Source organism: Beta vulgaris, chromosome 5, assembly GCF_026745355.1.
Source record: "Beta vulgaris subsp. vulgaris cultivar EL10 chromosome 5, EL10.2, whole genome shotgun sequence".
Classification (NCBI taxonomy): Eukaryota; Viridiplantae; Streptophyta; class Magnoliopsida; order Caryophyllales; family Amaranthaceae; genus Beta; species Beta vulgaris.
The window spans coordinates 59,082,388-59,108,771 of record NC_079206.1 but is presented as its reverse complement, the minus strand read 5'-3'; the positions used below and the strand labels follow the sequence as shown (position 1 = coordinate 59,108,771).

General features: G+C 34.9%; 2 protein-coding genes and 1 long non-coding RNA gene across 11 annotated transcripts; all 3 read left to right on the top strand.

Moving 5' to 3' along the window:
* The first annotated feature begins 899 nt into the window (after positions 1-899).
* On the top strand, positions 900-6,343 carry LOC125497412 (uncharacterized). 3 transcript variants are annotated; one of them, XM_048644211.2, is made up of 13 exons: positions 900-1,047; positions 1,375-1,492; positions 1,684-1,782; positions 2,470-2,643; positions 2,916-3,014; positions 3,509-3,610; positions 3,700-3,735; positions 4,394-4,420; positions 4,508-4,570; positions 5,067-5,329; positions 5,575-5,651; positions 5,783-5,822; positions 5,939-6,343. In XM_048644211.2, exons 3-10 carry the CDS (start codon positions 1,684-1,686, stop codon positions 5,142-5,144), a joined length of 678 nt encoding a protein of 225 aa, XP_048500168.2. In that variant the 5' UTR covers positions 900-1,047; positions 1,375-1,492; the 3' UTR covers positions 5,145-5,329; positions 5,575-5,651; positions 5,783-5,822; positions 5,939-6,343. The 3 variants fall into 3 exon arrangements, with proteins under 3 accessions (XP_048500168.2, XP_048500165.2, XP_048500166.2); XM_048644208.2 differs by having other exon boundaries at positions 2,467-2,643; XM_048644209.2 differs by having other exon boundaries at positions 922-1,047; positions 1,424-1,492; positions 2,467-2,643.
* Positions 6,344-13,067: 6,724 nt separating this feature from the next.
* LOC104894134 (hypothetical protein) lies at positions 13,068-17,411 on the top strand. Of its 7 annotated transcripts, XM_048644219.2 has the most exons (9): positions 13,068-13,229; positions 13,564-13,683; positions 13,875-13,973; positions 14,660-14,836; positions 15,695-15,796; positions 15,887-15,922; positions 16,581-16,607; positions 16,695-16,757; positions 17,256-17,411. In XM_048644219.2, the coding sequence occupies exons 2-9, from the start codon at positions 13,615-13,617 to the stop codon at positions 17,352-17,354; spliced, it is 672 nt and encodes a 223-aa protein (XP_048500176.2). In that variant the 5' UTR covers positions 13,068-13,229; positions 13,564-13,614; the 3' UTR covers positions 17,355-17,411. The 7 variants fall into 7 exon arrangements, with proteins under 7 accessions (XP_048500176.2, XP_057251200.1, XP_057251196.1 ...); XM_057395217.1 differs by having other exon boundaries at positions 14,663-14,836; positions 15,695-15,922; XM_057395213.1 differs by having other exon boundaries at positions 15,695-15,922.
* A 676-nt stretch (positions 17,412-18,087) lies between these two features.
* LOC130591638 (uncharacterized) lies at positions 18,088-19,137 on the top strand. The gene is made up of 4 exons (XR_008969605.1): positions 18,088-18,127; positions 18,373-18,449; positions 18,580-18,619; positions 18,736-19,137. It is a non-coding gene; the product is annotated as an uncharacterized LOC130591638 (long non-coding RNA).
* Positions 19,138-26,384: the final 7,247 nt, after the last annotated feature.

Here is a 26,384-nt window from a genome sequence, read left to right as displayed (position 1 = left end):
CGAGTTGTGAAAAGAGTTGAGAAGAACTCTTATTGTTTGAGTTTGGGGAAAGGGTTTGAGTGAATCTTGTAAAGTGTGAGGCTTTGAGTGAAGCAAAGAAAAAGAAAGACTTCGAGTGAAGTTCGAGAGGAACAACAGTTAGAGGGAACTGTTGTTGAGACTTGAGTTTGTAGAGGAACTCAAGGAGTGGCTAGAGAGATAATAGGTTTCTAATAAAGGTGTTTTGGCCTATCATAGTGAAAGAGTTGAGTTTAAAAATCTCTACTGTTCAAGGTTGTTTCTTCTTGTAGGCCTAAGAAGTTTTTCCTTGTAAAATCTCTTGTGTCTTTCTGTTGTTCCTTTCATTGTTTTATAATTCCGTGAAAAGTTACGTTTATTTCTCACACATACAATTCACCCGGTGACCCCTCTCTTGTATGTTTCCTAGTGAAATAACAAATGTGTTGAATGAAGAAGAGAGAGATAGCGTGAACTGTGTTGAGTCCGGGTAACTTTCTTGTTTTTGACGGGGAAGGAGAGTGTTGAAGAGGATGAGCTTAGAGAAAGTATGAAAATACTAATAGAAATCGATGTGGGCTTTATATATGGGTCGTCTACACCTATAATTATACGTGTGACAGACCAAATATAAGATATTTGTATTCTATTATTGATCCATAACAAAATGTCGGCAACTTATCCAATCTCATTACATTTCAACTTATTTGAAAATTGAATAGTGACAGTGAGAGCAAAACACTTTCATTTTAATTCGGTAAATTCACCTTTTTTATTGACGAATTGTGAAGGCATATTTGTTCTCATAAGGGTGTTCAATGGGCTGGGGGCTGTTTTCAGCTTGATCCGGCCCATTATAAAAGGGTTGGTGAAAGAACGCCAGCTGGAAATGAGCTTGTTAAAACCAATTAGGGCTTTAAAGATATTACAACTCAAGTACAAGTGATTTTCGCTCCAATTCTCGCACAATCGACCTTGATTTTCGCACCACCAAAGTTCCATTGAAGCTCTACATCGAAACTTATCACTCGGGCAATTGACCTCCATAAGGTATTTTTTCGAATTTCACATGTTATATGATGATGCAATTTGATTGTTGGAAATAAACCCAGAAAATCCCAACGAAGAAATATGCAAGGAATTCAAAATATAACCTTTTGTTAGCGATTAGATGGTATGATTCTGTATCTTCTTTTGATTTATTCACCTGAGATTGAGATAAATATGACAGCTGTTATATAAAGGCGGCGAGATTGAATTGGGAATTGATGTTTGATTGTCATTGCTTTATTGTTTGTTTCTTGTCGATGATTGCTTTAGTAATCAATTTTGACCTAGAAATATTCAGAATTCATTTAATTTATTATTGTTATAAAGATTGCGATTGCAACATTGCGATTTGGGGGCTGAACATCAACCATACCAGGATGTCCATGTCGGGTCGGGAAGCGGAAGTTCCGACAATGAACCTTCGGCTAAGAAGCTCAAATTTCTGGTAAAATTACTTTTACTTTATTCTATTTATATATTTATTTGGACTTCATTTTTTTAGATGAATTTTGAAGGTAGGTTTATTAATTAGCTTGACGTAGGAATTCAGTATATGTTTTAGTACTATTATTATGCTTTAGCTCAAAATTAAAATTAAAATTAAAATTAAGATTTTGGTGGTGAACCATGAACCAGATGTCGGAGTCGGAGTTGGAGTTGGAGTTGGAGTCGGAGTCGGAGTTGGAAAGCGAAAATTCTGACAATGAATCTTTGACAAAGAAGCCCAAAATTGTGGTAAAAACTTTCACTTTTTCTATATTATCAGTTTATTCCTCAATTTAGCTCCCATCTCTTTAATTTTAATTTTTATTTCAATATGGTTTGAATTAAACTTGTACAGCTAGTTTAAGTTTGTGTGCTAACTGGAATATATGATTGAGTCAAGTATAACATGTGTAATAATACAAATTAAGAAAAGGAAATTGAGTCTCTTCTCATGTTTATATTTTGATTTAGAAGATGTATATTGTCCAGTGGTAATGTATGTAGGTTGTGGTTGGGAATCAATTTTTCATAAGATTCTTTTTTTCAATAAAAAGAAAAGATTAGTATTAATTTATAATGTTTATGTTTTTTAGAAGAAGAAAACGAATTAATGAGAAGAGATTGGCTTCCTGGGACTCTCCAATGACAATTTCTTGAATTACTTTAGATTTGGGACGATCCATCATTTCAAATTATTTGTCACCAAACAATGGATTTAACCCAATTCCAGTATTTGGAAATGAAATAATTGATTCCAAGCAGGCCATTAGAGATTTTTATCTTTAGCTTTGTTGTATTTAGCACTTGTGAATAAATAATTAATTTGTAATGTTTTGGATTCGCAAAGTAGTCATTACGGAAGACCTTCACTTTTTATAATAAATTCAACTAGCATATCAACTAAGTAACTCACGTCTTTCGTGGGCGGGGCAGCAGGACCCTATTACTGATGAACTAGCTCATCTGGAAGCAACTGAGGAAGCTGCATTAAAATCAATAATCTGGAATAGGTGCTCGTATATTCTGGAATTGTGCAAGAAACTATCCGATCAACTTTACCATAGAGTGCTTGATAGAGCTGCCATGCTGGTTTGCTTGATCTATGACAAGGTAGGTACTCTCTGTAATTCCTACTCTTCTGTTTGATTGGTTTACTTCTGTCATCTCCTCTCTTCTCTATGTTATACTGGTACATATAGTCATCAAAAGTTGGGACCGGGTCTTCTAAATCAAAATGATTCTTTCTGTTGTATCTTATTATACATTTATCATTCCTATTTTGCATTTACGCTTTTTTTCAGCTCTTGTTATTTATACTACCAAAGTGACCAAAAATTCCTTTATCCAACAATTGCTAATGCCACATTGATGTCACATGACAGGACGATTTGTACCGGATGGGTCATTCTCGCATTGTTTATGGCCAAAGGAGCAAGTTTTGGGACGAACTTGAACAGGATCTTGAACAGTTTACAAATGTGGTTTGTGATTATTGTGGAATTTACCACTGCATGTTCTCTCTTTCATTTTGTATAACACTTGCATTATCAACTGGCACTTTTTGTTCCCACATAGTTTCTGTTTCCTTGCATTGGCAAAGGACGCGAGAAGGAAGTTGTATTCCCTTTTCCTTAATTTTTTTCTCCTTGCTTATTCACATATCACATGTTACCCCTACTTTTCAGTGTCCCCCCCCCCCCCCGACCCCAAACAACTCTAGGTTTTCTGTTCCACCGTCTAAAAAATAGCTAAACGCTCTGTGTGGTGAACCTATTTGTTTGTTTGAAACCACATGCTCAAAAACAAACACTTGGAATTTCACGTAGGATTCCAATTCTGCTTACACCTTTTGCACCAATTTATATGCAATCGTCATCATTTTTAGAGCCTTAATAGAAAGTTATGGGAAAGTAGTGCCGTTGTATCTTTCTTTCAAGTTTAGTAATTAATATATATGAATATTGTTTTTTCACAGAGAGGACCACTTTACGAGGCTTGCAAGTGGATTGTCTGTAAGAAAGTTGATCATGATAGATACTCTCTTTTGAACGAAAATGATGTTGCTGCTTTATTGTTGGTAAAGCTTTTATGTTTTGATGGATTTAGACATTCAGTTGCAATTTCTGTGATAATTCTATTCCTTCTATGTTTACTTTTGACATGCAGATGTATTGGAGTTTACCGGATAGGAAGCCTTATTTAGTACGTGCACCCCCCTCATCCCTCTCCTCTCTCCCTCTTCGCTCATTAAGATTCATTAAGAACTTGGTGCATGGGATGATGTCAGTCACTCTGTCCTTTTTATTTGATTGATTTGACCAAAAACTGTGAGAGCTTTTGTAATGAACTTGGAAATGAGGAAGGGTAATATAAGTTACTGCATAATAGGGTAGAAGAGAGAGAAATTATTAGGTCTTATCACTATAATAGCTAAGGGTAGAAAGCGTAACATATGTGATGAAAATTGTGTGTTCGGTTTGGTTAGTTTGTAGAGTTTCCAGCAACTCAAAAGGTCTATTATTGTATTCAAAGATTGGTGATTTATTTACATCAAATTACAACAAATTATCTGAAGTTTACGTTCTTACCTATCGTCTTATTACAACTTCTTTGTTAAAATATATCAAATAAAAAGGGACAAAGAATTGTGAATGTTTTGGTTAAAATGTAGCGAAGAACAAGGGACAAAAAGAGTATGTATATTTTGGTTAAATGCTTTATTGGGCTATAACTTGATGGTAGATCGTAGATTAAATGCATTGTAAGAGATTTTGAAGATTTAAGTGTCTACCTTTTTGGTATAGGAACTTTAGCCTATTTATGGTTATTTACTGACTTCTTTCGTTATTGTTAAGCACAGGATTTTTATGACAAGGAATTTGTGAAGGTAGCAATATTTTCTTTGCTGTTTAGCTGACTACGTGGTGTCCTGTCATCTTCAACATTAATTTGTTTACCTTGTTTGTTATTATAGAGTGCTATTGATGATGACATTCAGGAAGCAATCAGAAAGGCGAAGCTTTTTCCGAGATTGATGGTAAAATTTATTTTGAATATTACCATAATATATGGGGGTTGATTTTCGGCTGAAGCTTGCTTGAAGAATAAGAATATAACTAATGACCTACGCCTTCCATTTCAAAATGCTTGCCTCGTTTTTTTCAAAAGAAGTCAACTCAAAGTATGTTATATTTTGAAATGGAGGGAGTATTACAAGTCAAATACTAGTTTTCTTCTTGTAACTATAAATTATTATACATCCTTATAAAATTTCTCTCAATAATGTGCGTGAAAACACAAATGATCCTATCTTTCAGTATTCCTCAATTAGTACTTAAGATGATGAAATCCATACATCATTTTTTCCCGTTAATCTGCAGCAGAAAGGGCATCCATTTGGATGCGTTAATCGTCTCATCATTTCTTCTAGCTCATTTTGTCGGAAGGGTTTTTAAGTTTAATGTAGTTGATCATGAAATGAAGTTTAAAGTTGTTAACAACGTGGTCTTCTTTTTTTTTTTTTTTTGGAGCAGGTTGATCAATATACTTGTTTGCTGATAGAGATGGTTAGGGGCGAAAGTCAGGAATGGCTAGATACTGACTTTGCCTAGATGATCTGTATTATTTTGTTCATGGTTAATTCCCTTACTCTTGAGAATATGTAATGCAAATTCTCTCTTGGGTGATGCTGCAGGGCTCCGTACTGCGTTTAAGGATGAGTTAGCCTCAAGGATGGCTGCTGAAGGTCATCCCCCTTATCACATATATGGGACTGCGTTAACGTTGGCAAATGCTGGTATGGTTTCTGATGTGTTAATTTTTCCTCTTGCCACATAATTTTGAATTTTTTGTGATGGGACTTGGTGGACATTTTCTGGTTTTTAAGTGGGCAAACATGTTTCTGATCTTGTACTATCTCTAAATGTATTTTTGGTTGTAAAAGTTTGGAAGCACAATCCTGTCAGTATGTTACATATGCTCTTCGCATTAAAAAATAAATATAAGTGATGTTACATGTTCTTTCCCTTTCTTGGCCTGCAGAACAACAGCCCGTTCAAGCAGAACATCTTGCCTTTGCTGTCGTTTTTGGCAAAAATTTTGACTTTTCTGAGGAGGAGGTAAATCCTGTTAAACTGGATTTCTTATGTGTGTGCGCGTTTGTTTTTCTTTTCATTCTCCTTTGCTAAGCATGCTATTTAACTTCCTACGAGGCTACGAGTCAGTTTCTAATTTTTCATTCCGTTTTAAGGTGAAAGAAATGCAGGAAGACTTCCAAAGTTTCAAGACTGGTACTTTCTCTGCTCTTTTATTTTTCTGTGTATATATGTATATATTTTTCGTCAACCCATGGAAGGTTTCCATAAAAATTATTTCATCATCATATATTTTACGCTATTTTTGTCAGCCTTACGTATGCGCTGCGTGAGTCCCCCAAATGATTGGTTCATGGTCTCGTCCGAGGAAAGACTTAATTCAGGCTTGTGGGCGACTTTAGAGATCTAACGTTTTGATGATCGTCTTTTTTGTACATATAATTCACTCTACTTTTGCATCTTGCTGTGCTTAACTTCTTATGTCCAAAGGTGGATCCAGAATGTTGAACCTGCATGCGGCAGCATTGCTTTGTGACATCAATGTGTATATACATTAGTATTTAACGGATGGGCGAATAGAATATTGACATTACTCTATGTAATGCATTTTTTTTTGTTTCTATTTATGCGAAAATCTAAACTAGCGGAGTATTTCCTCTGTCTTTTGTATTTGCTATATTTTTATTCTGGGAAATCAAATTATCAAATTTGATCGATTGTTTGTTTTTCTTATAAGTAAAACTATAGTTATGTTTAGTCTTATTATATTTGTCTTGATGTGTATATTTATAATATTAAACTTTTATTATTATTTTTTACTTACGGAGAATAAGATATATTAAAAGTTAAAACTTGTTTTGAAAACCGTGCCAAAATGATGTGGCAAATATAAAAAATAGAAGGAGCACTATTTTAAAGATTATGTTGAGTGATTCTAGTAATTCCTGTAGCAAAATTTTCAAATATTATTTAATTATTTATTTAATAGACTTTAATCATAATATTCAAATTCATCCAACTTGTATCCTTTCATTGTATGCTAATTTGAAATGTTATGTTTGTCCTTTTCCTAATTTTAAGTACAATAAATTAAGTTTATATAAGTACTTTAGATAAAACTAATAAGTTCAAATGAGTTCAGACTAATATTCAACTTATTTGAATTTATTAGTTCTTATTAGATTTTATCTAATTTTATTTTTTGTGATAAGAAATGAAAATAAAGTAAACATAATAGATCTAGATTTCAAATCCAAGACCCATTATTTGAACTTTAAAGACCAGAAAATTCAGGTTTAAAACAACACAAAACGACGATGCAACCAACGTGTGTATACTCTATATTATCCACCCACCTAACAATAAATAAATCAATTTAGCACCTACTTATTTCCTCCGCTTCAACACCAAACGGGATAAGTCGAACTAAGTGATGAGCAACAAAATTCCCATCTCTTAACACACGCGACCAATTAATAGAGGCGAAGTCTTTACTCAAAAAGAGAGCATCCTCTAACACAACCTCTAAATCAGAAAAATACAAAGCACCTCGAAATAGTAAGACAATCACTTTTAAAGATAACATTATGTAACTCATGACACCGAGCCAACTTGATTGCTAGACAAAGAGAACTCCCTTCCGCAACTTCTACATGCCACCATGCTTTCACCTATCTCGTTGCGGCAACACCACCTCTCCCTTTTCATCATTGGCCACAACTCCCCAAACCCACCCAACCTGTTCAATAATCGATGTGTCTACCAGCAGGGGAGCCAGGATTTCAAAATTGAGGGGTCACAAAAAAAAAGGAGTACCACTAGCATTAGATGATGGAGTACCAATATCTACCGGTAGCATTGAAGAACATGAATTATCTTGAAATTTCATTTTCTTGAATATAAATTATCGAATATTGGGTTGTTTTCCCATTGCCTTTGATTTTTTTGATCTAGGTGTATCACTCATCGTTCCCTATATTCATTATTGAATATATTAACACATATGAATAACTATTAAGTATTAAACTATATGAAAATCAGTCAATAAATTACCATCATAAAGAAATTAATAATCATAGAAAATTATAAATTAATTAACATTACCTAATTTATACAAATTCACATTTCACAAATTCAACATTCACAAAAAAAATACAACAAACTAACAAAGTGCATCAATCACTTATCACACTTCACAAATTCGAAAATTAACACATGTATGTAAATATTACAATTAATATCAACCAAATAAGATTTTAAATATACAATTTAGGAATTCGGAAATAAATAATGTAAAAGAATTAAAATTAAATTTCTGTAAATGTTAATACAATAATTATTATAATACCTGATGGTCGCAGGCTGCAGGGCTGCGGGCGGGTTAGAGGACTAGGCGAGGAGCGGTGTCGGTGCGGGCGTGTGGCGCGTTGCGACGGTGAGGGTTGGCCGTCAGTCGTGTGGGCAGTAAGCAGTGTGTTAATATTTTTTTAAGCGTGAGCTTTAATTGAGATAGGTGTGTTGGTAAAAGAAGGAGTGAGAAACTGATAATTTTCCAAATTAAATGGTTTTTAATTTTTGATTTAATAAAAAGTCTAACAAAATTGGGAGTTGGACCTATAACTAATAATTATAAAGTATGCAAGTGGGCCAAAAAGTAGACAAACTGACATTAAATAGCTGCGTTTGTACTCTGTTGTGCTCCCTTTCTTTATTTATTTTTTCTATTTTTTTTTACGAAAAATCTTTATTTTTTTTAAAAAATTTGTGGCGTCATGTGACCCCACGTGACCCACTCTAGCTCCGCCTCTGGCATCTACATTCACCTTCACACACCCAGGAGGTGGCTTTCACTTCTTCGTGAGCATAGGTGGTCTGGGAGCCGTACCTCCATAGATTTTATTTGAGTACTCACCATATTCCCTAGCTGCAGTAAAAGCCAAGTCTGCTACTTGATCATTTGGGTGGCACAGGACTTGAAGACCACCTTATTCCTATGTTGACATACATAGTACGCTAGGTAGCTCATGGCCACAATCACTCATCCTCTACTGCCTGCCAGTTCCCAAAACCCAGCAAACCTCACCATCTTCACGCGACAGATGATCCCCAAACCCGTCATCTCCTACACTTCCTTTACCTTCGAGCAGGTCAGCTACACATGGCTAATGGTTTTAGGACCCTCGTTGCACAACGGGCAAACATCATCGACTAAGATATGTCAATGTTTGAGCATAGCTCTAACTAGAGATGGCAATGGGTAGGATCTGGACAGGGTCCTCTAGGATCCAGATCCGTTTTTGGAAAGATCCATATCCTACCCGGATCCGGTGGGTAATAAGATAGATCCAGATCCAGATCCGTATGGATCCTACGGATCGGATCCGGGTCCTAAATGGATCCAAACGGATCCTTGCTTATTCTTCATTAAATATCTAATTTTCACAATAATTAAAGATTTTAAACAATAAGTCATCTATATAAACCAAAAATACATTTTATTTTTGAAAAATAACCATTGTAACTACTTACAACTATTCAATTATAAAATGTAGATTAGTTATCAACCTAATTTTCGAACTTAACTATCCAGTGAATTGCACAAAAATCGCACATTAATTGGAACAAATCCAAAATTAAGCGAAAATCCGTTTACATGTAATAACTAATTTTATCAAATATATATTAATTATAATAATATTATAAAAATGGGTAAACGGATCTGGATCTGCGTAATTATTTAGGACCCAGCCAGATCCATATTTTTCAGGAGGATCCAGATCCTACTCCAAGGTCCGAAATTTGAGGATTCCGATTCGTCAAAAATGGATTGGATCCACGGATCCGGGTAGGGTCCATTACACAGCCATCTCTAGCTCTAACCGGCGAGTAGCCAAACAAACTTTCCAAAAAAATGTCTTACCTTTGGTGAGAATTGCAAGCTCCATATTAACCAAGCACGATGAAATAAATCAAGTATTCTGACTTACCCACCATATATGTTATCTTCAATAGTAGGAGCCATCCTTGGTGAAAGCCCATGCATCAAGATCATTAGCGTTGCGATCAATATGAGGCAATGCCATGATAGCTTGAACCTCTCTCATTGAAAATCTCACTAACAATTTCAGCATTCCACTCAATCGACCAAAATCAATCAAAGTCACAAAACATAGTTTAGCCATCAACTACAACACTTGTTATGAAATGTATCTCCATCCAAACCTGTGGTCTTCCCAATATTAAAATTAGCACCATTCCTACTCGATAAAGAGCTCTTCCTTCACTAAAACCTTCAAACCCAAATACTTCTCCACGAATAATACAAAGAGCCCCAAAGAGGACTCAAAAAAGTAAAACAAAAAATTATGTTACAAAGCAATAATAGATAGCAAACTAGCATTAAGTATTACATAACCATATGCTAGATATTATTCAAAATCAACCAGCCCAACTGGTGTTCAAAATCAACATAACTACAACTCCATAATAATTGTTAACATATGTGACCAGTTAGGGTTTTTTACTTTTTAACTTTCTATATGGGCTAGTCCAATACTTTTAACTGTGAAATGAGTTATGATTTTTTAGGTTGTTTCCATAAATGGGTTGAACGGATGAAATCAGGTCGAAATTTTCAACCTGATCCAACCATTTAATTAAACGGTTGGTCAATTCGATCCATTTAAATAAACGGGTTGAAAAATAAATGGTTGAGTTCGGTTGAGTAATATTTTGCCAGCTCTAGTAATAACCATAAACGCAGAGTTACCTTTGCAATCAAAATTAAGTCTGGCTACCAAGAGAAAAAGGCATAGTTTAGGGTTAGCATTGAGAATTTCCCTTTTTTATTTGCTATGTTTTCATTTTGGAAATCAAACTACCAAATTTGATCGATTATTTTGATTTTCTTATAAGTAAAAATATAGTCATGTTTGGTCTTATATATCTGTCTTGATGGAGAATCATAATATCAAATTTTTATTATTTTTGCTTAGGAGTAGTAAGATATATCTATACAAATATATTAAAAGGCGTGTGAAAACAAGAAACTCTGCCACGTCGCTCTCCCGAGAGAGTTTTAGTTCATGTAATCCATGTATAATTAAAAAAATAAGAAATTGCATAGTATAAGGTTTGATCCCAAGACCTCAAGTACATATATTAAAGTTCTAACCACTCGGGTAAGTTGTATTTAGTGTTATTATTATAAAGTTTTATATTATTAAATGAATTTTTTTTCTTACCTGCGGCATAGCCCGGGACTAATAACTAGTTAGAGGTTAAAAATGTCTTGAAAAGTATGTCAAAACAATGTAACAAACAAAAATGTAAAGAGAATACTTTTTTCTTAGAGGAAAACAGTAGAAATAAATTAATCAATGGACAAAATGTCCATAAGTACGTAGTTGGACACCTTAGTTGGACAATGGCATTCCTAGCGTTGTTCGACACCAAATTAAAAGGGATAAGGCGAGCTAGGTGATTAGCTAGGACAAAGGACATAGAGTGAGAACGAAGGATAAAGGGTTCGGGGTTTTTTGAGAGAGAGAGAGTTTGTGTGGGAAATGTTGTTGAGCCAATATGATTTTGATGAGTACAAACTAAAGTAATAACTAACAAGGTTTACAAGTTTTATGTGTGCAAGGTTCATGAATTAACAATGATGCTTTATAAAGATAATAAGTGAAGTTCTTGTGTTGGAATCCAAGGGTGTAATTAGGTTTCTTATGTAAGAAACAAAGATCTTCATAAGATAATGAATTGGAACTATGGAGTTGTTCCTGTGAATAAAGAAATTGTTCCTATGAAACTATGTTAGTGGAACTGTATAGGAAACATGTGTCTAAAACGATGAACTGACTAAAATTATAAGATATTGTTTATCAGTTCCTTTGTAAGGAACTGATGAAATGGCACTGTTAAGGAACTAACGAAATTAAAGAAACTAGACAAGTATTATATGGTGCAATAGTTATAATGTGTCAGTTGAATTGTTAAAGGCTAAAATTTAGGAAACTGTTTTGTGTTTGTTAAAAATCTGATTTTAAGGAAAATATTTTTAAAGGAAAGATTTTATCTTTATTGAAAATAAAATCTTTTTCGGTTTTTAGATAAAATATTTTAAAAGATATTTAAAATTTAATTAGATTTATTAAAGGATTTAATTGGTTTTATTAATTAAATACTTTTTAATTAAATCAGATTTTTGGTTTACTGCATTAAGTGGTTGCTATAATTAAGGAAGCAGTAAATTTCCATAACACAGTTTAACGTAGATCATAGATCATGGGTGTCAAAAGGATTAGAATTTTTTTCCATAACAAATGATCTAAACCACGCTCATTAAATTTACTGCTATTTAAGACAAGCACTTAACTGAGTTCAATGTGTGTCTGACAAAGTGACAATTAATCTACAAAGGTATTAATTTGAGTATCACTTTTATTGACTCAGTACCACCAAAGTTCAAAGTTCCAAGTTCCAAGTTTCATTACCCTATGAGTTCATTGTTTCATTAGTACTTTCTATCATTCTATTATTTTGTATTTCGAGTTGTGAAAAGAGTTGAGAAGAACTCTTATTGTTTGAGTTTGGGGAAAGGGTTTGAGTGAATCTTGTAAAGTGTGAGGCTTTGAGTGAAGCAAAGAAAGAGAAAGGAACTTCGAGTGAAGTTCGAGAGGAACAACAGTTAGAGGGAACTGTTGTTGAGACTTGAGTTTGTAGAGGAACTCAAGGAGTGGCTAGAGAGATAATAGGTTTCTAATAAAGGTGTTTTGGCCTATCATAGTGAAAGAGTTGAGTTTAAAATCTCTACTGTTCAAGGTTGTTTCTTCTTGTAGGGCCTAAGAAGTTTTTCCTTGTAAAATCTCTTGTGTCTTTCTGTTGTTCCTTTCATTGTTTTATAATTCCGTGAAAAGTTACGTTTATTTCTCACACATACAATTCACCCGGTGACCCCTCTCTTGTATGTTCCTAGTGAAATAACAAATGTGTTGAATGAAGAAGAGAGAGATAGCGTGAACTGTGTTGAGTCCGGGTAACTTTCTTGTTTTTGACGGGGAAGGAGAGTGTTGAAGAGGATGAGCTTAGAGAAAGTATGAAAATACTAATAGAAATCGATGTGGGCTTTATATATGGGTCGTCTACACCTATAATTATACGTGTGACAGACCAAATATAAGATATTTGTATTCTATTATTGATCCATAACAAAATGTCGGCAACTTATCCAATCTCATTACATTTCAACTTATTTGAAAATTGAATAGTGACAGTGAGAGCAAAACACTTTCATTTTAATTTCGGTAAATTCACCTTTTTTTATTGACGAATTGTGAAGGCATATTTGTTCTCATAAGGGTGTTCAATGGGCTGGGGGCTGTTTTCAGCCTTGATCCGGCCCATTATAAAAGGGTTGGTGGAAAGAACGCCAGGCTGGAAATGAGCCTTGTTAAAACCAATTAGGGCTTTAAAGATATTACAACTCAAGTACAAGTGATTTTCGCTCCAATTCTCGCACAATCGACCTTGATTTTCGCACCACCAAAGTTCCATTGAAGCTCTACATCGAAACTTATCACTCGGGCAATTGACCTCCATAAGGTATTTTTTCGAATTTCACATGTTATATGATGATGCAATTTGATTGTTGGAAATAAACCCAGAAAATCCCAACGAAGAAATATGCAAGGAATTCAAAATATAACCTTTTGTTAGCGATTAGATGGTATGATTCTGTATCTTCTTTTGATTGTATTCACCTGAGAATTGAGATAAATATGACAGCTGTTATATAAAGGCGGCGAGATTGAATTGGGAATTGATGGTTTGATTGTCATTGCTTTATTGTTTGTTGTTTCTTGTCGATGATTGCTTTAGTAATCAATTTTGACCTAGAAATTATTCAGAATTCATTTAATTTATTATTGTTATAAAGATTGCGATTGCAACATTGCGATTTGGGGGCTGAACCATCAACCATACCAGGATGTCCATGTCGGGGTCGGGAAGCGGAAGTTCCGACAATGAACCTTCGGCTAAGAAGCTCAAATTTCTGGTAAAATTACTTTTACTTTATTCTATTTATATATTTATTTGGACTTCATTTTTTTAGATGAATTTTGAAGGTAGGTTTATTAATTAGCTTGACGTAGGAATTCAGTATATGTTTTAGTACTATTATTATGCTTTAGCTCAAAATTAAAATTAAAATTAAAATTAAGATTTTGGTGGTGAACCATGAACCAGATGTCGGAGTCGGAGTTGGAGTTGGAGTTGGAGTCGGAGTCGGAGTTGGAAAGCGAAAATTCTGACAATGAATCTTTGACAAAGAAGCCCAAAATTGTGGTAAAAACTTTCACTTTTTCTATATTATCAGTTTATTCCTCAATTTAGCTCCCATCTCTTTAATTTTAATTTTTATTTCAATATGGTTTGAATTAAACTTGTACAGCTAGTTTAAGTTTGTGTGCTAACTGGAATATCATTGATTGTCAAGTATAACATGTGTAATAATATCAAATTAAGAAAAGGAAATTGAGTCTCTTCTCATGTTTATATTTTGATTTAGAAGATGTATATTGTCCAGTGGTAATGTATGTAGGTTGTGGTTGGGAATCAATTTTTCATAAGATTCTTTTTTTCATAAAAAGAAAAGATTAGTATTAATTTATAATGTTTATGTTTTTTAGAAGAAGAAAACGAATTAATGAGAAGAGATTGGCTTCCTGGGACTCTCCAATGACAATTTCTTGAATTACTTTAGAATTTGGGACGATTCCATCATTTCAAATTATTTGGTCACCAAACAATGGATTTAACCCAATTCCAGTATTTGGAAATGAAATAATTGATTCCAAGCAGGCCATTAGAGATTTTTATCTTTAGCTTTGTTGTATTTAGCACTTGTGAATAAATAATTAATTTGTAATGTTTTGGATTCGCAAAGTAGTCATTACGGAAGACCTTCACTTTTTATAATAAATTCAACTAGCATATCAACTAAGTAACTCACGTCTTTCGTGGGCGGGCAGCAGGACCCTATTACTGATGAACTAGCTCATCTGGAAGCAACTGAGGAAGCTGCATTAAAATCAATAATCTGGAATAGGTGCTCGTATATTCTGGAATTGTGCAAGAAACTATCCGATCAACTTTACCATAGAGTGCTTGATAGAGCTGCCATGCTGGTTTGCTTGATCTATGACAAGGTAGGTACTCTCTGTAATTCCTACTCTTCTGTTTGATTGGTTTACTTCTGTCATCTCCTCTCTTCTCTATGTTATACTGGTACATATAGTCATCAAAAGTTGGGACCGGGTCTTCTAAATCAAAATGATTCTTTCTGTTGTATTTATTATACATTTATCATTCCTATTTTGCATTTACGCTTTTTTCAGCTCTTGTTTTTATACCACCAAAGTGACCAAAAATTCTTTATCCAACATGCTAATGCCACATTGATGTCACATGACAGGACGATTTGTACCGGATGGTCATTCTCGCATTGTTTATGGCCAAAGGAGCAAGTTTTGGGACGAATTGAACAGGATCTTGAACAGTTTACAAATGTGGTTTGTGATTATTGTGGAATTTACCACTGCATGTTCTCTCTTTCATTTTGTATAACACTGTGCATTATCAACTGGCACTTTTTGTTCCACATAGTTTCTTGTTTCCTTGCATTGGCAAAGGACGCGAGAAGGAAGTTGTATTCCCTTTTCCTTAATTTTTTTCTCCTTGCTTATTCACATATCACATGTTACCCCTATTTCAGTGTCCCCCCCCCCCCCCCCGACCCCAAACAACTCTAGGTTTTCTGTTCCACCGTCTAAAAAATAGCTAAACGCTCTGTGTGGTGAACCTATTTGTTTGTTTGAAACCACATGCTCAAAAACAAACACTTGGAATTTCACGTAGGATTCCAATTCTGCTTACACCTTTTGCACCAATTTATATGCAATCGTCATCATTTTTAGAGCCTTAATAGAAAGTTATGGGAAAGTAGTGCCGTTGTATCTTTCTTTCAAGTTTAGTAATTAATATATATGAATATTGTTTTTTCACAGAGAGGACCACTTTACGAGGCTTGCAAGTGGATTGTCTGTAAGAAAGTTGATCATGATAGATACTCTCTTTTGAACGAAAATGATGTTGCTGCTTTATTGTTGGTAAAGCTTTTATGTTTTGATGGATTTAGACATTCAGTTGCAATTTCTGTGATAATTCTATTCCTTCTGATGTTTACTTTTGACATGCAGATGTATTGGAGTTTACCGGATAGGAAGCCTTATTTAGTACGTGCACCCACCTCATCCCTCTCCTCTCTCCCTCTTCGCTCATTAAGATTCATTAAGAACTTGGTGCATGGGATGATGTCAGTCACTCTGTCCTTTTTATTTGATTGATTTGACCAAAAACGGTGAGAGCTTTTGTAATGAACTTGGAAATGAGGAAGGGTAATATAAGTTACTGCATAATAGGGTAGAAGAGAGATAAATTATTAGGTCTTATCACTATAATAGCTAAGGGTAGAAAGCGTAACATATGTGATGAAAATTGTGTGTTCGGTTTGGTTAGTTTGTAGAGTTTCCAGCAACTCAAAAGGTCTATTATTGTATTCAAAGATTGGTGATTTACTTACATCAAATTACAACAAATTATCTGAAGTTTACGTTCTTACCTATCCGTCTTATTACAACTTCTTTGTTAAAATATATCAAATAAAAAGGGACAAAGAATTGTGAATGTTTTGGTTAAAATGTAGCGAAGAACAAGGGACAAAAAGAGTATGTATATTTTGGTTAAATGCTTTATTGGGCTATAACTTGATGGTAGATCGTAGATTAAATGCATTGTAAGAGATTTTGAAGATTTAAGTGTCTACCTTTTTGGTATAGGAACTTAGCCTATTTATGGTTATTTACTGACTTCTTTCGTTATTGTTAAGCACAGGATTTTTATGACAAGGAATTTGTGAAGGTAGCAATATTTTCTTTGCTGTTTAGCTGACTACGTGGTGTCCTGTCATCTTCAACATTAATTTGTTTACCTTGTTTGTTATTATAGAGTGCTATTGATGATGACATTCAGGAAGCAATCAGAAAGGCGAAGCTTTTTCCGAGATTGACGGTAAAATTTATTTTGAATATTACCATAATATATGGGGGTTGATTTTCGGCTGAAGCTTGCTTGAAGAATAAGAATATAACTAATGACCTACGCCTTCCATTTCAAAATGTTTGCCTCGTTTTTGTCAAGAGAAGTCAACTCAAAGTATGTTATATTTTGAAATGGAGGGTGTATTACAAGTCAAATACTAGTTTTCTTCTTGTAACTATAAATTATTATACATCCTTATAAAATTTCTCTCAATAATGTGCGTGAAAACACAAATGATCCTATCTTTCAGTATTCCTCAATTAGTACTTAAGATGATGAAATCCATACATCATTTTTTCCCGTTAATCTGCAGAGAAAGAGATCCATTTGGATGCAGGTTAATCGTCTCATTCATTTCTTCTAGCTCATTTTGTCGGAAGGGTTTTTAAGTTTAATGTAGTTGATCATGAAATGAAGTTTAAAGTTGTTAACAACATGGTCTTCTTTTTTTTTTTTTTTTTGGAGCAGGTTGATCAATATACTTGTTTGCTGATAGAGATGGTTAGGGCGAAAGTCAGGAATGGCTGGATCTTCTGCTCACCAAAGCTGAGGAGACAATTGATATAGCCTCATACGCTTAGATGCTAGTTCAATAGAGGATTTAATGGGGATATTCACAGACTGTTCTGCTATGAAGTTGTATAGGTTATAGAATTCAACCTCCTGTCAATTCTTATATGTAAAAAAACTATGGTGTGTTTGCTTAACCTTTCTAGTTTTGTCCTGTTTGGCATCTATATTTTGAGGTCGAGGTGCTTTACTGCTGGTTAATCAATGATTGAGGGGGCTGTTATTACTTATTAAGCCATTCAATAATTGCCCCCTTTTTTTATTAGTGAGAAAATTTCTCAACTATTATTGTGTTGTTTTACAGGTCCAAAGTCAGGCGGAAAAGTCAGTCATGCCTTTTGATCTGTTGTTCAAGATTGAGTTTCTCGAGGGACCTTCATCTAACGGTGATTATGACTCGAGCAAAGTTGCTGAATATCGTCGTAGGGCTGAAGAGGCTTCTTCATCTGTGGATATATGTGACTTGATTACTGTTGCTGAACTTCGTCGTAAGGCTGTAGGGAGTCGTTTTATCACGAGGGACCATTTCTTGTGGGCTTTTGATCAGGGAGGATGTGGTACTTGTTCTTTGATACTGACTTTGCCTAGATGATCTGTATTATTTTGTTCATGGTTAATTCCCTTACTCTTGAGAATATGTAATGCAAATTTTCTCTTGGGTGATGCTGCAGGGCTCCTACTGCGTTTAAGGATGAGTTAGCCTCAAGGATGGCTGCTGAAGGTCACCCCCTTATCACATATATGGACTGCGTTAACGTTGGCAAATGCTGGTATGGTTTCTGATGTGTTAATTTTTCCTCTTGCCACATAATTTTGAATTTTTTGTGATGGGACTTGGTGGACATTTTCTGGTTTTTAAGTGGGCAAACATGTTTTCTGATCTTGTACTATCTCTAAATGTATTTTTGGTTGTAAAAGTTTGGAAGCACAATCCTGTCAGTATGTTACATATGCTCTTCGCATTAAAAATAAATATAAGTGATGTTACATGTTCTTTCCCTTTCTTGACCTGCAGAACAACAGCCCGTTCAAGCAGAACATCTTGCCTTTGCTGTCGTTTTTGGCAAAAATTTTGACTTTTCTGAGGAGGAGGTAAATCCTGTTAAACTGGATTTCTTATGTGTGTGCGGTTTGTTTTTCTTTTCATTCTCCTTTGCTAAGCATGCTATTTAACTTCCTACGAGGCTACGAGTCAGTTTCTAATTTTTCATTCCGTTTTAAGGTGAAAGAAATGCAGGAAGACTTCCAAAGTTTCAAGACTGGTACTTTCTCTGCTCTTTTATTTTTCTGTGTATATATGTATATATTTTTCGTCAACCCATGGAAGGTTTCCATAAAAATTATTTCATCATCATATATTTTACGCTATTTTTGTCAGCCTTACGTATGCGCTGGTGAGTCCCCCAAATGATTGGTTCATGGTCTCGTCCGAGGAAGACTTAATTCAGGCTTGTGGGACGACTTTAGAGATCTAACGTTTTGATGATCGTCTTTGTTGTAATATAATTCACTCTACTTTTGCATCTTGCTGTGCTTAACTTCTTATGTCCAAAGGTGATCCAGAATGTTGAACCTGCATGCGGCAGCATTGCTTTGTGACATCAATGTGTATATACATTAGTATTTAACGGATGGGCGAATAGAATATTGACATTACTCTATGTAATGCATTTTTTTTTGTTTCTATTTATGCGAAAATCTAAACTAGCGGAGTATTTCCTCTGTCTTTTGTATTTGCTATATTTTTATTCTGGGAAATCAAATTATCAAATTTGATCGATTGTTTGTTTTTCTTATAAGTAAAACTATAGTTATGTTTAGTCTTATTATATTTGTCTTGATGTGTATATTTATAATATTAAACTTTTATTATTATTTTTTACTTACGGAGAATAAGATATATTAAAAGTTAAAACTTGTTTTGAAAACCGTGCCAAAATGATGTGGCAAATATAAAAAATAGAAGGAGCACTATTTTTAAAGATTATGTTGAGTGATTCTAGTAATATCTGTAGCAAAATTTTCAAATATTATTTAATTATTTATTTAATAGACTTTAATCATAATATTCAAATTCATCCAACTTGTATCCTTTCATTGTATGCTAATTTGAAATGTTATGTTTGTTCTTTTCCTAATTTTAAGTACAATAAATTAAGTTTATATAAGTACTTTAGATAAAACTAATAAGTTCAAATGAGTTCAGATTAATATTCAACTTATTTGAATTTATCAGTTCTTATTAGATTTTATCTAACTTTATTTTTTCAGATAAGAAATGAAAATAAAGTAAACATAATAGATCTAGATTTCAAATCCAAGACCCATTATTTGAACTTTAAAGACCAGAAAATTCAGGTTTAAAACAACACAAAACGACGATGCAACCAACGTGCGTATACTCTATATTATCCACCCACCTACCAAGGCTTCTCAATAGGATTTGTATCTGGAAAAAAAAAAGATGAGAGAGAAAGTTCTAGACCGAGAAACTCTAGAACCAAAAGACAACACAGCCGAAAATATCCATCCAAACCCTAGAAATTCCCCCAATTCAATTTCTCCCCCTTCGCAAGTGATTTGTTGGATTTTTCAATCAGTTAAGCTTCGAAAATCTTCTATCAAATATTTCTTTTCCCTTCTGATTTGGTTTATCTACTTTTTGAGCATTAATTATGAGTTCAGTAGCTTTTCCCTAATTCAATTTGAAGGCCATACCTACGATATAGCGAAATCATGGCATTTGTACTTTTTTGCCCCAAATCCTATTAAAATTCCTGCTAAAAAGACTGAATTTGTCTATAAAACTTCCCAAGCTAACTTTAATTGGGTTAAAGGCTTTGTTTATCCTCCCTTAAAATCCGATCCAGCTGGTTGTGCTAGGGTTTCTCGGTTGGTAGCATTAATGGTGAGTGAGAGTTATCTCTGGTGGTTTGTTTAGCTTCCTTGCCTTATTGCTTTCCTTTGGGTAATGGTAAGCGTGCAAGTATTGGTGAGAATGTCCTGCAATTTTCTGCTCCAGTATTTATTGTGATGGAATTTCTCATTCATACTTCTGAAGACAGGAGTATTATCTCTCTGGACTCCTCGGCAAATCGTTCCTATTTAAGGAACTCTCAGGTTGTTTCTTCCAATTCACTTCCTTATCCTACTTCTTTTTCATTCTCCTGTTTGGTAGAATTAAATTTGTCTGCAAGTTCGTTTTCATTTATTATGGCGTCCTCTAGTAATTTTAAAGATGTTCTCCTTTCGAACCCTAAACCTAATGCTGAAATTATTTCTTCGTCTGTTGCTAAAGAGTCTTCTCCCTCTGCTGTTGAAGCTCTAACTGTTTTCCCCTCTCCCTCCCAGAATGGCCCTCCTTCCCCCCCTCCTTTCCTGAGGCTGATATTTTGGATAATCTTCCTCAAGTCCAAAAGGACATTGATGAATTATCCAAATCTTGCCTCCTTGGCGAGATGTTATCTGCTCCCCTTGATTTGCGCACTATCATTGCTAGAACTAAGGCTGATTGGCGAGTTGTTAAAGGTGAAGTTAACTATTTAGAAATGGGTAATGGTTGGATCCTTCATCGGTTTGCTAACCCCCAGGATTTCTCTCTTGTTTGGAGTGAGAGACCCTAGCACATTCAAGGTGACATGTTTGTGCTTGCTCCCTGGAAGCCCAATTTTGACCCATATCTGGAAGAGATAAAGTGGGTTGATATTTGGGTTAGGATTCTGAGGCTTCCTACTGAGCTTCTAAACTTTGATTCTATTGCTAATATATTAGTTGCTAATGATATTGGTGCCCTCATTAAACTTGATCGAAGATCCTTATTGCGTAACAAAATTCGATTTGCTCGTGCTTGTGTTAGGGTTGACATCCAGGGGCCCTTGTTGGAGTTTGCTGAGGTAAGTAGAGTTGGGGATTTAGTTCATGGGTATGTGATCTGGTACGAGGATTTTTCCTCTTGTTGTTCGTTTTGTGGTGAGTATGATCATACAATTGATATTTGTCCTTTGCTTAATTCCCCTAAAAAGGAATTAACTATCCAATTGGTTAAGAACCCTAAACAAAAAGCTTTGTATGACACTCTAGCCAAGGCTGCTGGGCAAGATACTCATGTATCCACAGCTAAGCCAGCACATGTGGTACATGTGAAGCCTAAGCATCTTGGCAAGAATGTTGGTTCTAAGCCCCTGCCTAAGAAAAAAGCTGCTAATGTTTCTGATGCTGGTCTCCTCCCCACTCCTATTGCTAAAGGAGTGGTTATCCATGATGTTGTTCAGTCAAGTCCTAAGCTGCCTAAGAATGCTGATGAAGTCCTTGGAAAAGGAAAAGGTAAGTTGGTGGTATCTCAAGTGTTTTGTTCCGAGGATTCCTCTGATGATGAGGTTAACTTCCTTAAACCTCTAGTCTCTTCTCCTCCTGACCTGGGTCAGAGAAAGATTGTAGGTGCAACTGGGCTTGCACCACTCATTCTGCCTCCCCCTCCTATTCAAGTGTTCTGCCCTTCTGATTTGTTTGGTGACAATCAATTTGCTGTTATTGATCCCTCCTCTGATCCTTCTGATAATGATTGTTTTTTGGCTGATGATGAGAATGCAACCTTTTGCATTGAGGAGCAGGATAATAACTCTGCTGGTGGAGTTAATTCTCTGCCTGAGAATTCCTTCCACTCTTTGCACTCTGATAACTCTATTATTAATCAGTTGATAAGAATGGGTGTTGATGCTACTAACCCAGTCGAGCTCTCTTCTCAATCTGGGTCAGTAAAGAGGAGAATCGAAGACAAGGAGGATGAAGATGATGCTTCATCTGCTCTGAAGAAGAAGATGAACTAAGTTTGTCTTTACTATGATCATGGGTAGCCCTCTAACCACCTTTTTGTGAAGTTTAATAATGATAATTTCTAGTTGGAATATTCGTGGAAGTGTTAGGAAAAATGCTTTATTAGAAACAAGGGACTTTTGTTTAGTTAATCATGTTAAAATTTTAATGCTTTGTGAAGTAAAATCCCAACCCCCCCCCCCTACTCAAGCTACTGCCACCCAATGTGGCTTCCAGTTTTTTGATTTTATTCCAACTATAGGATTTTTGGGTGGCTTATGGATTATGTGGAAAAAATGTAATATTTACCCTTTTGATCTTTCGATTATCTATAAAGCTTCAAGGTTTATATCTTGTCTAATCCAGCTTAATAGCACAAATGTGTCTTATGTTATAATCTTTATATATGCCCCAGCACAACAAGCTTTTAAGCAAGAATTCTGGGAAGAGGTAATTTTGTATGCACAATCTCTTTCTCTTCCCTTTATTATTATGGGGGATTTTAATGAAATCTCTAATGTGTCTGATAAGATGGGTGGTGCTCCTGCAACTTTGGCCCGATTCTCAACTATGCAACAGGTTTTAAGCAGGCTTCCTTGTTTAGAAATCCCATTTTCAGGACCTCGATTTACCTGGCGCAAGAAGAAGGGGGGTGTTAATAACATACATGAGCGTCTTGATAGAGGTGTGGTCTCAACGTCTTGGCTAAATTTATTTCCTCAAGCCAAACTTACTCATCATGTATTTACTTCATCGGATCATTGTCCCATTTCTCTTAAGTACCTTCCCACTACTACGTTCAAAGTTCCCCCTTTTAAATTGGAAAAAATGTGGTGCCTTCGAAAGGACTACGATAATCTTGTTAAAAAAACTTGGTGTACCCAATTCATTGGGTCTTACATGTTTAGACTTACTCAAAAGTGTAAGTTATTAAAGATAATATCTAAAATCTGGAACCAAAGTCAATTTGGTAACGTTTTTAGGCAGCTAAGGGCAGTTGATGACAAACTTCAAATTATTCAACAACTTTTACTATCAGATCCCACTAATCACACAACTTATACTAAACAAGAGATTTTTCTGGAAAAACGGGCAAAGCTTATTTCGTTTAGCCGCGAGTATTGGAAACAAAAATCCAAAGCGGATTACCTGCTCCTTGGAGACACTAATTCTTCTTATTATCACACTCATGCTACTATACGGCGTAATAGAAATTCAATTAAGGAACTCATTACTCCTACGAATGAACATATAACAAATCCTGACGATATCTCTCGTGAACTAACTAATTCTTTTAAGCATCGTTTCACTTCGGACCCGAGTGTCTCCTTCCATCTGGACTATGATTTCTCCCTCCTTGATGCTGTTATTTCTGAGAGAAATAATTTGCTTCTTACTTCTCTGGTATCTGGAGAGGAGATTAAGAATGCTACCTTTAGTCTTGCCCCTGACAAGTCCCCGGGGACTGATGGGTTTCCTCCTTTTTTCTTTCAGAAATACTGGACTCTCGTTGGCAATAGTGTGATTCGAGCGGTCCAAGCTTTTTTTCATTCGGGTAGAATCTTAAAAGAAATAAATCATACTTTTTTAGCTCTAATCCCGAAAATTGACAATCCTTCCTCTGCTAATCACTTCCGTCCAATTAGTTTGTGCTCGACTATTTATAAAATCATTTCAAAAATTTTAACTTCGAGACTTAAGGAGGTGATGGGCCAAATTATTCATCCTCTTCAGGGTGCTTTTGTCCCGGATAGACTAATTCAAGATAATATCCTCATAGCCCATGAGATTTTTCAATCCTTTAAGACCAAGACTGGGTCTTCGGGTTGGATCGCTATTAAGTTAGACATGGAAAAAGCTTACGATAGGCTAGAATGGAACTATATTTTTTACCACTCTTGATAAACTGGGGCTTAGTGCCAAGTGGGTGGAGTGGGTTAAGGCCTGCATCACTTCCACCTCCTTCTCAGTACTTGTTAATGGTATCCCGGGAATAAATTCTCCCCATCTCGTGGAATTAGACAAGGGGATCCGATGTCCCCTTACCTTTTCATTTTGTGTGCTGAGCTTCTAGCTCGTCTATTGGCTGCTGCTGCCTCTGGTCCTACTAAACCCATTGGGGTGCCTATTGGTAAATCAGGGATGAGAGTCCCCTTCCTTACCTTTGCTGATGATACTATGATCTTTGCTAAAGCTAATAACTATAGCTGCTTGGTCATTCGCCAGATTCTCGATAAATATTGTTCAATGTTGGGGCAATTAGTCAACTATCATAAATCCTCCTTCCAATGCACGGCTAATGTTACGGGGGAGGAAAAAGCTAATTTTGCGTCGATTCTGCAAATGCAAGAAACTTTTGATTTGGGGGAGTATTTGGGATGTCCAATTATTCATTCTAAAGTCACGAAAGAAACCTTTAGTTCTGTCATTTGTAAAACTATTAGTCAACTGACAGGCTAAAGTCGTATCACCTTATCAAAAGTAATCCTAAAGTCCTCTAACAAATAGTAGTCAGGGAAGTAGGGTCGAATCCACAGAGAAACAGTGTTCTTTTCCTAATTGTCAGTCAAATCTAGAGTATAGGAACGAGTGTTTGTGAGTAATTATACTAAACTAGACTATAACTATATCAAGAATTATCAATAATAAGAAGTCTAGGGCATAGGTTCACCAATGATCAATATTTCGGGATGAAACACAAAAATCAACAAATAACAATGCAGTTAAATAGGTTGATTCGCACTCTCAAGTCTAAATCAACCATAGAACGATATTAACAGGCTCTCGCAATTTATTAATACCAACTCTACCTATTGAAACTAGCCTTATATCAAGTTTATACCTCTCGGCGCATAACCTAATATTGCAACACTATAACAATCAAATCTGACCAAATTGGATTGAAAAGACATAAAAACATTCAATAGGAATCAACATGCATCAATAAAAATCAATAGTTTAATAAACATCTCTTCCTAATTGATCATGGATCCCCCTAAACCCTAGAAATAGACAGGGTAAGTTGTATTTAGTGTTATTATTATAAAGTATTATATTATCAAATGAATTTTTTTTTTACCTGGGGCATAACTCGGAACTAATAACTAGTTAAAGGTTTAAAAAATGTCTTGAAAACTATGTCAAAACAATGTAACAAACAAAAAAGTAGAGAGAATACGTTTTTCTTGGAGGAAAACAGTTTAAATAAATTAATCAATGGACAAAATGTCCATAAGCACATAGTTGGACACCTTAGTTGGACAATGACATTCCTAGCGTTGTTCGACACCAAAAGGGATAAGGCGAGCTAGGTGATGAGCTAGGACAAAGGACATAGAGTGAGAACGAAGGATATAGGGTTCAGGGTTCTTTGAGAGAGAGAATTTGTGTGGGAAATGTTGTTGAGCCAATATGGTTTTGATGATGACAAACTAAAGTACTAACTAACAAGTTTTACAAGTTTTATGTGTGCAAGGTTCATGAATTAACAATGATGCTTTTTAAAGATAATAAGTGAAGTTCTTGTGTTGGAACTCCAAGGGTGTAATTAGGTTTCTTATGTAAGAAATAAAGATCTTCATAAGATAAAGAATTGGAACTATGGAGTTGTTCTTGTGAATAAAGGAATTGTTCTTATGAAACTATGTTAGTGGAACTAGTATAGGAAACATGTGTCTAAAATGATGAACTGACTAAAATTATAAGATAGTGTTTATCAGTTCCTTTGTAAGGAACTGATGAACTGGCACTGTTAAGGAACTAACGAAATTAAAGAAACTAGACATATGGTGCAACAGTTATAATGTGTCAGTTGAATTGTTAAAGGCTAAAATTTAGGAATCTGTTTTGTGTTTGTTAAAAAATCTGATTTTAAGGAAAATATTTTTAAAGGAAAGATTTTATCTTTATTGAAAATAAAATCTTTTTCAGTTTTTAGATAAACTATTTTAAAAGATATTATTTTGATAAAAGGATTTAATTTTGGTTTTATTAATTAAAGTTCTTTTTAACTAAATCAGATTTTTGGTTTACTGCATAAGTGGTTGCTATAATTAAGGAAGCAGTAGAATTTCCATAACACATGTTTAACATAGATCATGGAGATCATGGGTGTCAAAAGGATCGTGTTCCTCTGATTAAGGAACATCACGCGAAAATGCTTTTACCCACTAACACATGATCTAAACCACGCTCATCAAACAAACTGCTATTTAA